At 36.2% G+C, this 11,867-nt stretch overlaps 1 protein-coding gene across 2 annotated transcripts in view; it reads right to left on the reverse strand.

Moving 5' to 3' along the window:
* Nucleotides 1-10,809, reverse strand: part of LOC308684407 (transmembrane protein 263-B) — a 32,313-nt gene extending 21,504 nt beyond the window's left edge. For both annotated transcript variants that reach the window (XR_014029360.1, XM_081355609.1), the window contains exons 1-2: nt 10,614-10,809; nt 9,699-9,786 (exon numbers count right to left, since the gene is read on the reverse strand). Coding sequence is in view for 1 of the 2 variants with exons in the window: in XM_081355609.1 (XP_081211735.1) it covers nt 9,699-9,786; nt 10,614-10,619 (94 nt within the window). In the remaining variant the exon portion in view is untranslated. The remainder of the gene's footprint in view (nt 1-9,698; nt 9,787-10,613) is intronic.
* Between the last annotated feature and the right edge of the window lie 1,058 nt (nt 10,810-11,867).

An 11,867-nucleotide genomic window follows, 5' to 3' on the forward strand; every position in this document is an offset into this window, starting at 1 on the left:
CTCATTGAGCATGAATGAAACCTTATTGTAGTGATAACGACATTTTTAAAAATTATTCTAAATTTAAAACAATTGCAAACAGCTTTAACGATAACGGCACAGAGGAACGATATCATTGGAATTACTTGTTTTCCACCTCATAAACAATAAAAAACATGCCAATCAGAATCCATTCTGCTTCAAAAGAGCTAATAAACCATTTAAAGCGGCAGACGTCAAAACTGCAGTGTGTTCTTATAATAAACAGAACACTAAAGTTATCTTTATAGTTATTGCTCTTGGTGTGAACACCAAGTTCACAGGTTTATTTCCCTGAAATCTGACTGTGATGCTATCAAAACTTTGCCCAACATGGTAACGTTGACTCAACCAATGGCGTGAGTTTGGGGGAGGGGCTACCCGTTGGCCAACCAGGAAGAAAACCTTACTGAAATGTCATTACATTGAATTTCCAATTGGTGATGCTATTGGCACCACCCACTCTAGCTTTCAGCCTTTGATGGATAGCAGGTGCTCTTTCATAAATGGAGCGATAGAATAAAAGTAATTCAATAGAATCTGTTTTAACAATACACATTATAAAATCTACCCCCAATTACCAAGAATTCAATTTATCTCCAAAGCTAGGCTGTAATTCTTTTGTGCCACACCATCTGATAATTCTTAAGTAATCCATCTACACCACACTATTTTTAATTAAACACATTACTTAAAATGAAAAACAAGTCGTAAGAGCGAACACGAAACCACAGGCTTCTTTCTGCACTCGAACCGATCCATCATCCCGTTCAGGGCTCTTTGATCAGCGCATATGTTGATCTGTGTTTTCGGCTACGGGGACCTAATGAAAACGGCGAGGCAGAACCGCAGGTGGACGATGCACCGCGAGCCTCGTGCGGCTGACGGTCCATCCATCATCCTTTTACACAACATCAGATTGAGCCCCTCATGCGCACTGGATCTGTCAGGATGATGGAACAGCAGCGCGGCTGCAAGCAAACAGGACAGAAGTGCACAAACTCAACAAAACATCATTTTTAGCCATTATTAACTTGATTCTGTCTTGTCGACGTAAATGCTAGATTGATCTCGTAGGTAAATCACACCTTCAGCTGTAATTGCACAGGGTGGTTTGAAAGATTGCTGGTGTGTGTGTTATGAGTTCACAGCTGATTTGAGGAGCTTAGCATTAAGGTTACGTGTGGCTACACACAGCAGCAAAATACAGGTTGTCGGTTCTGTTGGAGTGCTAAATACTGGTATGTTCATGGTGACAACTGTGTTCTATATCCAAAGTGAGGAATCAAAACCAAATTTTGACAGCAAGCTTGGCTGATTTGTGCTGTACAAAATTGAACTTCAGTCAACTAGTTGTCAGTCACATCTGTGAAATAAAAGCACAGACTTCGCACATTATTCTTTTCTGCTAATCCCAAACAGAAGGTCTATTCATACTCACATTTCTTGCCAGAGACAACAACAAAATGTGCTGCTAAATTAATTTATGTACTTTTGTTCTTTGTTTTAAATGGCTTTCTTATTTGTCTGATCTGTTAAACTTGAATAAGCCAGTCAGATGTTTGCGATCCACAGATAATAATACTCTGTCCCATGCATTCAAGATCAAGACTGAAGTTGAGAGGTGACCGTCTTTGTAGATATGTAGTTTAAATTAGTCATAATTTAAATTAGTCGAAGTTAAAGTCATATCTTTTTACCCTAGCATTCAAGTCATCATAAATTATGTACTTATTTTAATTATTAAGCTTATAATATAGATGCTTAATATCAACAAGATAGGGCTGCATAACGATTAATCGCAACTAATCGTTTGCAGAATAAAAGTTTTTGTTTACATCATATATGTGTGTGTACTGTGTAAAATAATTATGTATTTATAAATACACACACATGCATGTATATATTAAAAAATATTTACATGTTTATATACATTTTTATATTTAAATATAATTTATATTATATATAATTATAAATACTTAATACATAAATAGATTTTTTCTTAAAATTATACATGCATGTTTGTGAATTTATACATAATTATTATGCACAGTACACACACATATATGATGTAAACAAAAACTTTTATTCTGCAAACGATTAGTCGCGATTAATCGTTTTGCAGCCCTAAATGGAAATTATTATAATTGTGAGAGGAAACAAAACAAGACTGAATTGGACTAAACTGTAATGCCTCTGAGGATGAAATACAAATTAAATCCTTAAAAGATGCAATTCATGGTGTTTAGGGACATCCACTACAGTTACTGGTTGCTATGGTTACAGGTATTACAAGACAACTTGAGACTCACGATAAATCACTAATAAACACAGTTGTCAATCCTCAACAGTGACTTTGTGAGCCTAACCAATCATATGCTAAAACCAGGCTATGAAAGTCGTGGTAGTAATGTAATTACTCTGTCAAAAATGTAATTTAGCTGATATTTTACGCATATGGGTAAACGACAGAACCAATGACATACGTAAACATCACTTAGACAGGGTATTGATGTCTAAATGAATGCTTCAGCAAATATGTGCTTCAGATATTAACAGAAGCTCAAATTAGCAGACAGACCGAATCTCTGGCATTGTGTCTCAGGTTTACGTCAGTTCTAGCCTGTTCGCTCAGAAAATAAAGTGCAATCACACCGGTAGGGCTTGACAATCTAACCTTGATTGAATTTCGCAGCCACTTGCTCACACTAAAACATACAAAGGACATAATTGTGAAACAACTACGTTCGTCACTCGTAATTTGCTCAAAACTACCATCACGCCTTTCATTCTGTCCTCACATGTGACATTTACAGACGATGTAACAGTACAAGCTTGAGAAGAAAAATCAGGTGCAAATGTTGCATCAACAGAAGAAACAGTCTGTGAACTGTACACTGTCTGCAGCAGCGCGAGCGAACGCCTCAGGGAGGAGAGCTCCATTTTGCCTGTATTTTTCCACATGAATATTAGCATGTGGGCTAGTCTGTCTGGTTCCGCTCCAAATCCTCTGTGACTATGTCTGACCTCAGACGACCATACGCCCTGAAGGGACTCATTCTGTATGTCTACAACATCAGGGGCACTTCAGAAAATAAAACTTACTGGCTTGATACGACACCTGGTTCAGGCAGGTTTTGCTATGATATCATGATGACTAGCGTGCAAGAAATGGGTTTTGACGCTTCCCACTGCCGGACTCTTTTCACAAAGTACTTTTGGGTCGAACCACGTTAACAAAGAAGTGAAGAAACCAGCACATTGCTTTATCTGCTTCCATAAAACATGAATATAATCGCAATGTTTCCAGCACACAAGATCTTCATCAGGCAATAAGAACAACAATTACCAAGGGATTTTATATTCACAAAGTAAACACTCACACTTGCTAAAAGACATGGACAATCAACAAAATAAACAATTATCCAATAAGCAATAAGAAGAAAAACAATTGAACTACATTATCGACATGAGTATCAATGCAAGTACTAGTGGCTGTTTACCACAGCTTCACTGTTTTATTTATGTTTTATTCACACTGGTCTTGCCACCAAAACTTCACACACAGACAAAAGATGCGAAGAATGTGAGCTGCTCTCCCAAGACAATTCATTCAGAGCTATGGAAAAAGAATAATAAGCGTGACCAGGAGTCATACGGCATGAGTATCGGTTCACTTTTGCGATTATACCAACAATTTAATCTGCTCGGAGGGGTATCCGAACATAATAGATAATACGTGTAAATAAACGGCTAAAAGTATGCTAAGCTAATATGCTGAGCAGTTAGCTTGCAAAAAAATAAGCTACCTAAAACACACACATAAAATAAAATTAAGGGTTAAGGACTGTTTGTTTTTTTATTTAAGGGGCTACCAGAGGAGTTTTGAGATCTATAGTCAAAATAGACTCGACCCTCCCTTCGCCAGCAATACATTTTTCTATGACCCTCCAAAATGATTGTGAAAAAAGGCATGACACTCCCCGATGATTTATTGATTACTTCTGTACTGGTTTGCGCTTGGCAAACATGTTCAGATGGCCATTGTTTTTTACAACCATGACAAACGACTTAACCGTTAACGATTTCAGTAGATTTACTCACTAACATTGTTGTGGAAACACAAAAAAATTGGAAACTAAAATATGGTAGTATCGTGCTACAGCACACATTCTATCTATTATGCCCCCGATTAACTGATTAAAAAAATCATATATATATATATATATATATATATATATATATATATATATATATATATATATATATATATATATATATATATATATATATATATATATATATATATATATATATATATATATATATATATCAATCGAGAGATTGATTATCAAAATAGCATATACAAATATATGCTAATAATGATTATTTGCAAACCTATATTGAAGCGGTACTTTACCGCTTCAAGTCAAACACACCTATTCTTAATTTCTTAGTAGTCATTGAAGGTTCTTGCCAATTGAATCACTTTGTGGTCCTAGACAGACTCGATTGAGTGAATGGACTGAATTGTTCATAACACAGGGGTTCACATGATTAAAGTTGGTGTAGTCCCCTTTCACACCAACCAACTCTGCCGACAAACGGATTCCAGTCTGCGCCCTGACAGAACGCGGTATTCTGGGCTTTGAAACCCTAAGCAGATCTTTGTGAAGTCACTGAGATACTGAACTAGGATCATTCTGCTTGTACTTCAATCCCTTCTGCTATTTACTCAGTTATATTAAGCCTGGTTCAAACAATTCCCCTCCTTCTGAACAGGCTCAATGCACTTGTGTAGTCATTTCTTCTAAAACGCCAGTTATCGTGATGGCCAATTTCACTAAAATAGACAGTTTGATTTACCCAAAATAGCTCTGTATACGTCAAAATCAACACACGCTAAATCAGAACAAACAGCTCAATATGCACAACCCATATCTGAGAGAATTCTAGAATCCATGCAAGTTCTCAGCAACAAAGAAGGAGAAAATCTCGGCGAAATTATCAACTATTTCAGGATCCGCACCGAGGCAGCAGCACAAAAAGCCAGAGGGCAGGCATTTGCTGTTACGCAATCACCTGTGATGCACTGGTGGGCAGCAGGCACAGTGGATCCCAAAGCAATTTATAGCAACATAATGCTGCCATTTAAACTAAAGAGATTGTTTCTGGCAAAGCAGCAGCATCAGAGCCTTCACCCCGAATAGACTTTTTATAAAGAGACAAGACAAGAGAGCTTTGTTTCTTTGTGCCGTCCCTGGACGTAAAGATCAAATAGCACAGAGAACAAAGCGAGGACATTGATCGCGGTTTGGGCAAAAAAGCCCAATTTAACTTAAACATGTTCAATCACTGCAAGATCTTTAACTCTTAATGAAAGGCATTAATATAGTGTACGTGCCTGTTATTAACTACAGATGCAGCCCTGTGTGTATCAGAGAGCACTGCAGGGCTTTCTGGGAAGCGGTTTGGAAAGATGAATGGACTCGGGAATTAAGTTTACTTAAACCTTTGTACAATTTGACACTCCAAACAGCATTTTTTCACTGCCGAAATCTTCCTGTGTTATGTTGATCAGTGTGGCCCTCTGCAGATCACTATACTTTACTACAACATTACAAAGGTAACAGATGGCTGGATATGCTTTGACAAAAATGAACCAGATTTCCCTGAGGATTAAAAAAGTGATCAGTTGACTTAACTTAAAAAACGTAATGTGTAATTGAACAAATTTAGTCATGTGGAATTGTCAAGTTCCAGTCTTAAGTTTATTACTTAAAAGAAATGAGGAAACCCGTTGCCTTAAAATGATTAAGTTAAGCCAACTGATCACTTTTTACAGTGTATGTGTTTTTAATCAAAATTCTAAAATATCTCACTTTTTTTACTAAGTTTTCCAAAAACAAATACAAACTACCGTTCAAAACGTTGGGTCAGTAAATGTTTTTTGTAATTGATACATTTATTCAGCAAGAATGCATTAAATTGATCAAGTGACAGTATAGGACTTTTACTTTGTTACAAATGATTTCTATTTCCAATGTTTGTTTTTCTCAACAAAAATATTAAGTAGCACAAACACAAAGTTCTATCATGAAACCTCTAGATGGCGCAGGCTGATCGAACCTTAAAGGTGGTATCAGTGATTTCAGGCCCAAAAATATTTTTATCACATTCATCTAATCTTTCCTAACGATCCGCTAGCTGCCCGCCCCATAAGCATGCCGTCAAAAAAACGTGTCTCTGTAGGCAGCCTAGGCTCTGAGATCTGCACACAAAAACAAATGGTTTAGCCAAACACTCAAAACCAAAACAAATAGTGTTCCAACCAATCACCGACAGGGGGAGGGTGTTGCGAGGTTTTGTGCTCGTGCACGGCTGCACGCGAAGTCAGAGCTGAAGAAAAAGCTGGCTCAAAACCTCACAACACCCTCCCCCTGTCGGTGATTGGTTGGAACACTATTTGTTTTGGTTTTGAGTGTTTGGCTAAACCATTTGTTTTTGTGTGCAGATCTCAGAGCCTAGGCTGCCTACAGAGACGCGTTTTTTGACGGCATGCTTATGGGGCGGGCAGCTAGCGGATCGTTAGGAAATATTAGATGAATGTGATAAAAATATTTTTGGGCCTGAAATCACTGATACCACCTTTAACTCAATCTGTTTGCAATCACATCCCTCTCTATAGGGCGCAGCTGATTGGCTCCTGCTGTATCAGTAGCCAATCAGCTCGCTGCTCAACCTTTAAAAATACTTGGTCTGCATTTTCTGTAGCAGTCGCAGCGCGTTTCAGAAACCCTCCACCTTCCCCAGCTCCACCTGTATAGATCTTCCATGGGTAATTGATATATGCTACATTGTACAGCAGCAGCATGTCTGACTTGCTCACAGCAGTGTGTCGTGTGTGTATTGGCAATAGCAAGTCTCGTACTTGCTCTGCAGCAGCAATAATCAACAGTAACAGCAATAACATCTAAAAACAATAATCTATTCCGCCAATACCAAACATATTAACATTGTTGTATCCATTACCATGCCAAACACAGAAATTTTAACATTGATAATAAGAAGACATTTTTCATGTGACACTGAAGACTGGAGTAATTTTTAGGTTTGTATCACAGGAATAAATTACATTTTAAAATATATTAAAATAGAAAACCGTTATTTTACATTCTAATCATATTTTACAATATTGCCGTTTTTACTGGATTTTGATCAAATAAATTGGTGGGCATAAGAAATTTCTTTCAAAAACACTGTACACCATTAATAAACTTTTGAACAGTATAGTATCTAAAAAATTTTTAGTTGTTCTTTATTGTAAATACATTTGATTTCCTTTAGAAATTGTAAAATAAAGAATGCATTTTCTGGGAAGCGGTTTGGAAAGATGAATGGACTCGGGAATTAAGTTTACTTAAACCTTTGTACAATTTGACACTCCAAACAGCATTTTTTCACTGCCGAAATCTTCCTGTGTTATGTTGATCAGTGTGGCCCTCTGCAGATCACTATACTTTACTACAACATTACAAAGGTAACAGATGGCTGGATATGCTTTGACAAAAATGAACCAGATTTCCCTGAGGATTAAAAAAGTGATCAGTTGACTTAACTTAAAAAACGTAATGTGTAATTGAACAAATTTAGTCATGTGGAATTGTCAAGTTCCAGTCTTAAGTTTATTACTTAAAAGAAATGAGGAAACCCGTTGCCTTAAAATGATTAAGTTAAGCCAACTGATCACTTTTTACAGTGTATGTGTTTTTAATCAAAATTCTAAAATATCTCACTTTTTTTACTAAGTTTTCCAAAAACAAATACAAACTACCGTTCAAAACGTTGGGTCAGTAAATGTTTTTTGTAATTGATACATTTATTCAGCAAGAATGCATTAAATTGATCAAGTGACAGTATAGGACTTTTACTTTGTTACAAATGATTTCTATTTCCAATGTTTGTTTTTCTCAACAAAAATATTAAGTAGCACAAACACAAAGTTCTATCATGAAACCTCTAGATGGCGCAGGCTGATCGAACCTTAAAGGTGGTATCAGTGATTTCAGGCCCAAAAATATTTTTATCACATTCATCTAATCTTTCCTAACGATCCGCTAGCTGCCCGCCCCATAAGCATGCCGTCAAAAAAACGTGTCTCTGTAGGCAGCCTAGGCTCTGAGATCTGCACACAAAAACAAATGGTTTAGCCAAACACTCAAAACCAAAACAAATAGTGTTCCAACCAATCACCGACAGGGGGAGGGTGTTGCGAGGTTTTGTGCTCGTGCACGGCTGCACGCGAAGTCAGAGCTGAAGAAAAAGCTGGCTCAAAACCTCACAACACCCTCCCCCTGTCGGTGATTGGTTGGAACACTATTTGTTTTGGTTTTGAGTGTTTGGCTAAACCATTTGTTTTTGTGTGCAGATCTCAGAGCCTAGGCTGCCTACAGAGACGCGTTTTTTGACGGCATGCTTATGGGGCGGGCAGCTAGCGGATCGTTAGGAAATATTAGATGAATGTGATAAAAATATTTTTGGGCCTGAAATCACTGATACCACCTTTAACTCAATCTGTTTGCAATCACATCCCTCTCTATAGGGCGCAGCTGATTGGCTCCTGCTGTATCAGTAGCCAATCAGCTCGCTGCTCAACCTTTAAAAATACTTGGTCTGCATTTTCTGTAGCAGTCGCAGCGCGTTTCAGAAACCCTCCACCTTCCCCAGCTCCACCTGTATAGATCTTCCATGGGTAATTGATATATGCTACATTGTACAGCAGCAGCATGTCTGACTTGCTCACAGCAGTGTGTCGTGTGTGTATTGGCAATAGCAAGTCTCGTACTTGCTCTGCAGCAGCAATAATCAACAGTAACAGCAATAACATCTAAAAACAATAATCTATTCCGCCAATACCAAACATATTAACATTGTTGTATCCATTACCATGCCAAACACAGAAATTTTAACATTGATAATAAGAAGACATTTTTCATGTGACACTGAAGACTGGAGTAATTTTTAGGTTTGTATCACAGGAATAAATTACATTTTAAAATATATTAAAATAGAAAACCGTTATTTTACATTCTAATCATATTTTACAATATTGCCGTTTTTACTGGATTTTGATCAAATAAATTGGTGGGCATAAGAAATTTCTTTCAAAAACACTGTACACCATTAATAAACTTTTGAACAGTATAGTATCTAAAAAATTTTTAGTTGTTCTTTATTGTAAATACATTTGATTTCCTTTAGAAATTGTAAAATAAAGAATGCATTTTTAGATATTTGTGACACCACAAAGCGAAAATGAACCAGCGAAGTTGAAAAGGTGACTAAAATGATCAAAAAAAAAAAGAAGAAGACCTACAATATACATAATGGAAATACATTTTCCATTATACAATCATGTGAACATTCATTGCCATTTCAGCACTAAATGCTTTATTTAGCATTTAGCGCTGAAATGCCAATGAATGTTCACATGAATGAATGGAAAATACAATATTACAATATACAATATAATATACAATTCTTTTTTTTTTTTTTACTAAAACCTTGTTTGTTGGTTAAAAAAAAGTTTCTGGACATAATGCACACAGAAATTAATTTAATTACATACATGGATTTATATTTAAGAGCAAAATATTATGAAATAATCATGCTGAACTTACCCTCAGGTGGTTCTTCACGCAGGTAAGGTGGAAGTTCTTCATTATTAGGGTCAGCAGGTGCTTCCTCGATCACCTCAGTCTCTGCACCCTTGAATTAACAAGATTATACAGTTCATACTGTTAATACAGAAATACAAACACGACAATGTAAACACAATCATTCATGTTATGCAGTACATTTTCATGTACCCATCAAGTATATATAAATCAAGATCCAATGCAATTTCTACAATTACAATTCCATGTGAACTTTGTTACACTGAGGCAAGTTGCTAAATAAGGAAAAAAAATACGTCACTTTGCAATAAGTCAATTCATCATTTCAGTAGGAAAGCAGCAGCACAATCATAAGTTGATTTGATGATATCTATGATGTTTTTTGGTATTATCTGGTTTATTTCTGAGAGTCTGTTATACACATTAGTATAAATACTTCCTTAAATTATAAAATATATTTATATCTGAAAAATTATAGAGTGCAAAAGGTACTGCATGACATGAATGACCCAATTACAACAACAATTATCATTATCATCATCGTCGTCATCATCATCTCTTCCCTGACAACCCTTTTACACCCTCTTATACAGCTAAAATCATAAACTTTATGGTTGCAAAAATGAATAAAAGTGATACTGCATAGCTTATACAGTGGTTTTTGCATTATCATGCTGATGAAATATTATACCCTATTTAGGAATCGACTCATTGTCAGCTGCCCCGTTTATCTATTATCAGAGCAAGATAACACAACATGTATCCGACTAAAGCGCATTTAATGGCAAAGTAACAAAAAATCCCGTATGCAAATACTTCTGATTTTAAAAATTCAACAGTTTGTGCTCGTGCAGAATCAGGTAAGAACAGGTTTGGCTTTAATACTGTCACGCAAAACAAACAAAATCCTCCACTCACCTTCATAACTAAGGCTATTAATACAGTTTTAGAAAGGACGTCTCTGCACTTCAATATTGATGGAGACGCACAAGACTATAGAATGGAAATAGCGCTTAATACGAAATAAATACAGCGTTTGCTATGTTTTTCAATGCAAGCGGAAGTGACGTTGGGGATGTTTACGGAATTTGGGGGTGCAGTTCAGCTGTTGGTCGATAGGGGGCAGCAGCGCGATGATTATACTCACTGACTGAAGAGCTGCGGTTACTATGCTGTTTTGATTGAATATACCACAGTAAATGTTTGATTAGCGACTAAAACAAAAATTTTATGTCTGATTTTACTCTCATAGTTAAACCACAAGTTAACGATACAGCCTATGTGTGCCATATGTGACTTTTTTGGGGCCTTTTTCTGTTTGAATGATCACAAAACAACAAAAACAGAGTAGAAACAGTGTTTAACTTTAACAGTGTTTAACTCGTTTTTATAGATTAAGGCTTCCTTTTTACGGTTTTGTCAAATTTATCCAAGCCATGACCACCATACAGTATAGTATAGCACATTTGTTCAGACCCAAATTAGTTTTTTTTTCCCATGCCGCATATTAGCAACACTTTATTTATGTTAGCCTTACGTTACATAAAATGTTAAGAACGTGTGGGATTGTGGTGATTCAAAGCGTAGGATTACGCTGCCAGTAATGACAGTTGAGAAAAGGTGAGAAACCTTCCACTCAGTCATGACAAACATCTCTTACATGCTGCTCAATAATATATCACCTCATCAAAAAGAAGACGAGAGGTGATACGGGGCTGGATTTGGGTTTATTGACCGGAAGTAAAATTGATGTGATTCTCCATCTAGGCCAAAGTTCACCGGCAAAGAAGCGTTGCTAAACGGTGTTCATAAATATTGTGGAAAGAGGGCATAAATGGACTTGACCTGTTTAGTAAAAACTAAATTATAATGTTACGCTTACCATATAGCGTATGATAATATAATACCAGTCTTTCAAAAAAAAAAAAATATTTCTAAATGCTGATTTAAACAAATAAATAATCAATATAATTTCAAGAGCAACAAATACTCCAAATATGTTTTTATTTTAAATTCACTCTGACACATTATTTTTCTTTCCAAGTATGCATATTCTTTGTAGGTCATGCATTATTAATCCTAATAATTCATTCATGATGTCAACAGTAAAGTCCTTTTCCAGTTTTAATGCCATTTTTTTGCAAGGCAATGTAAAAAACACAAATGTCTTCC

This window comes from Scardinius erythrophthalmus (assembly GCF_964197995.2).
Source record: "Scardinius erythrophthalmus genome assembly, chromosome: 24".
In the NCBI taxonomy this organism is placed as follows: domain Eukaryota; kingdom Metazoa; phylum Chordata; class Actinopteri; order Cypriniformes; family Leuciscidae; genus Scardinius; species Scardinius erythrophthalmus.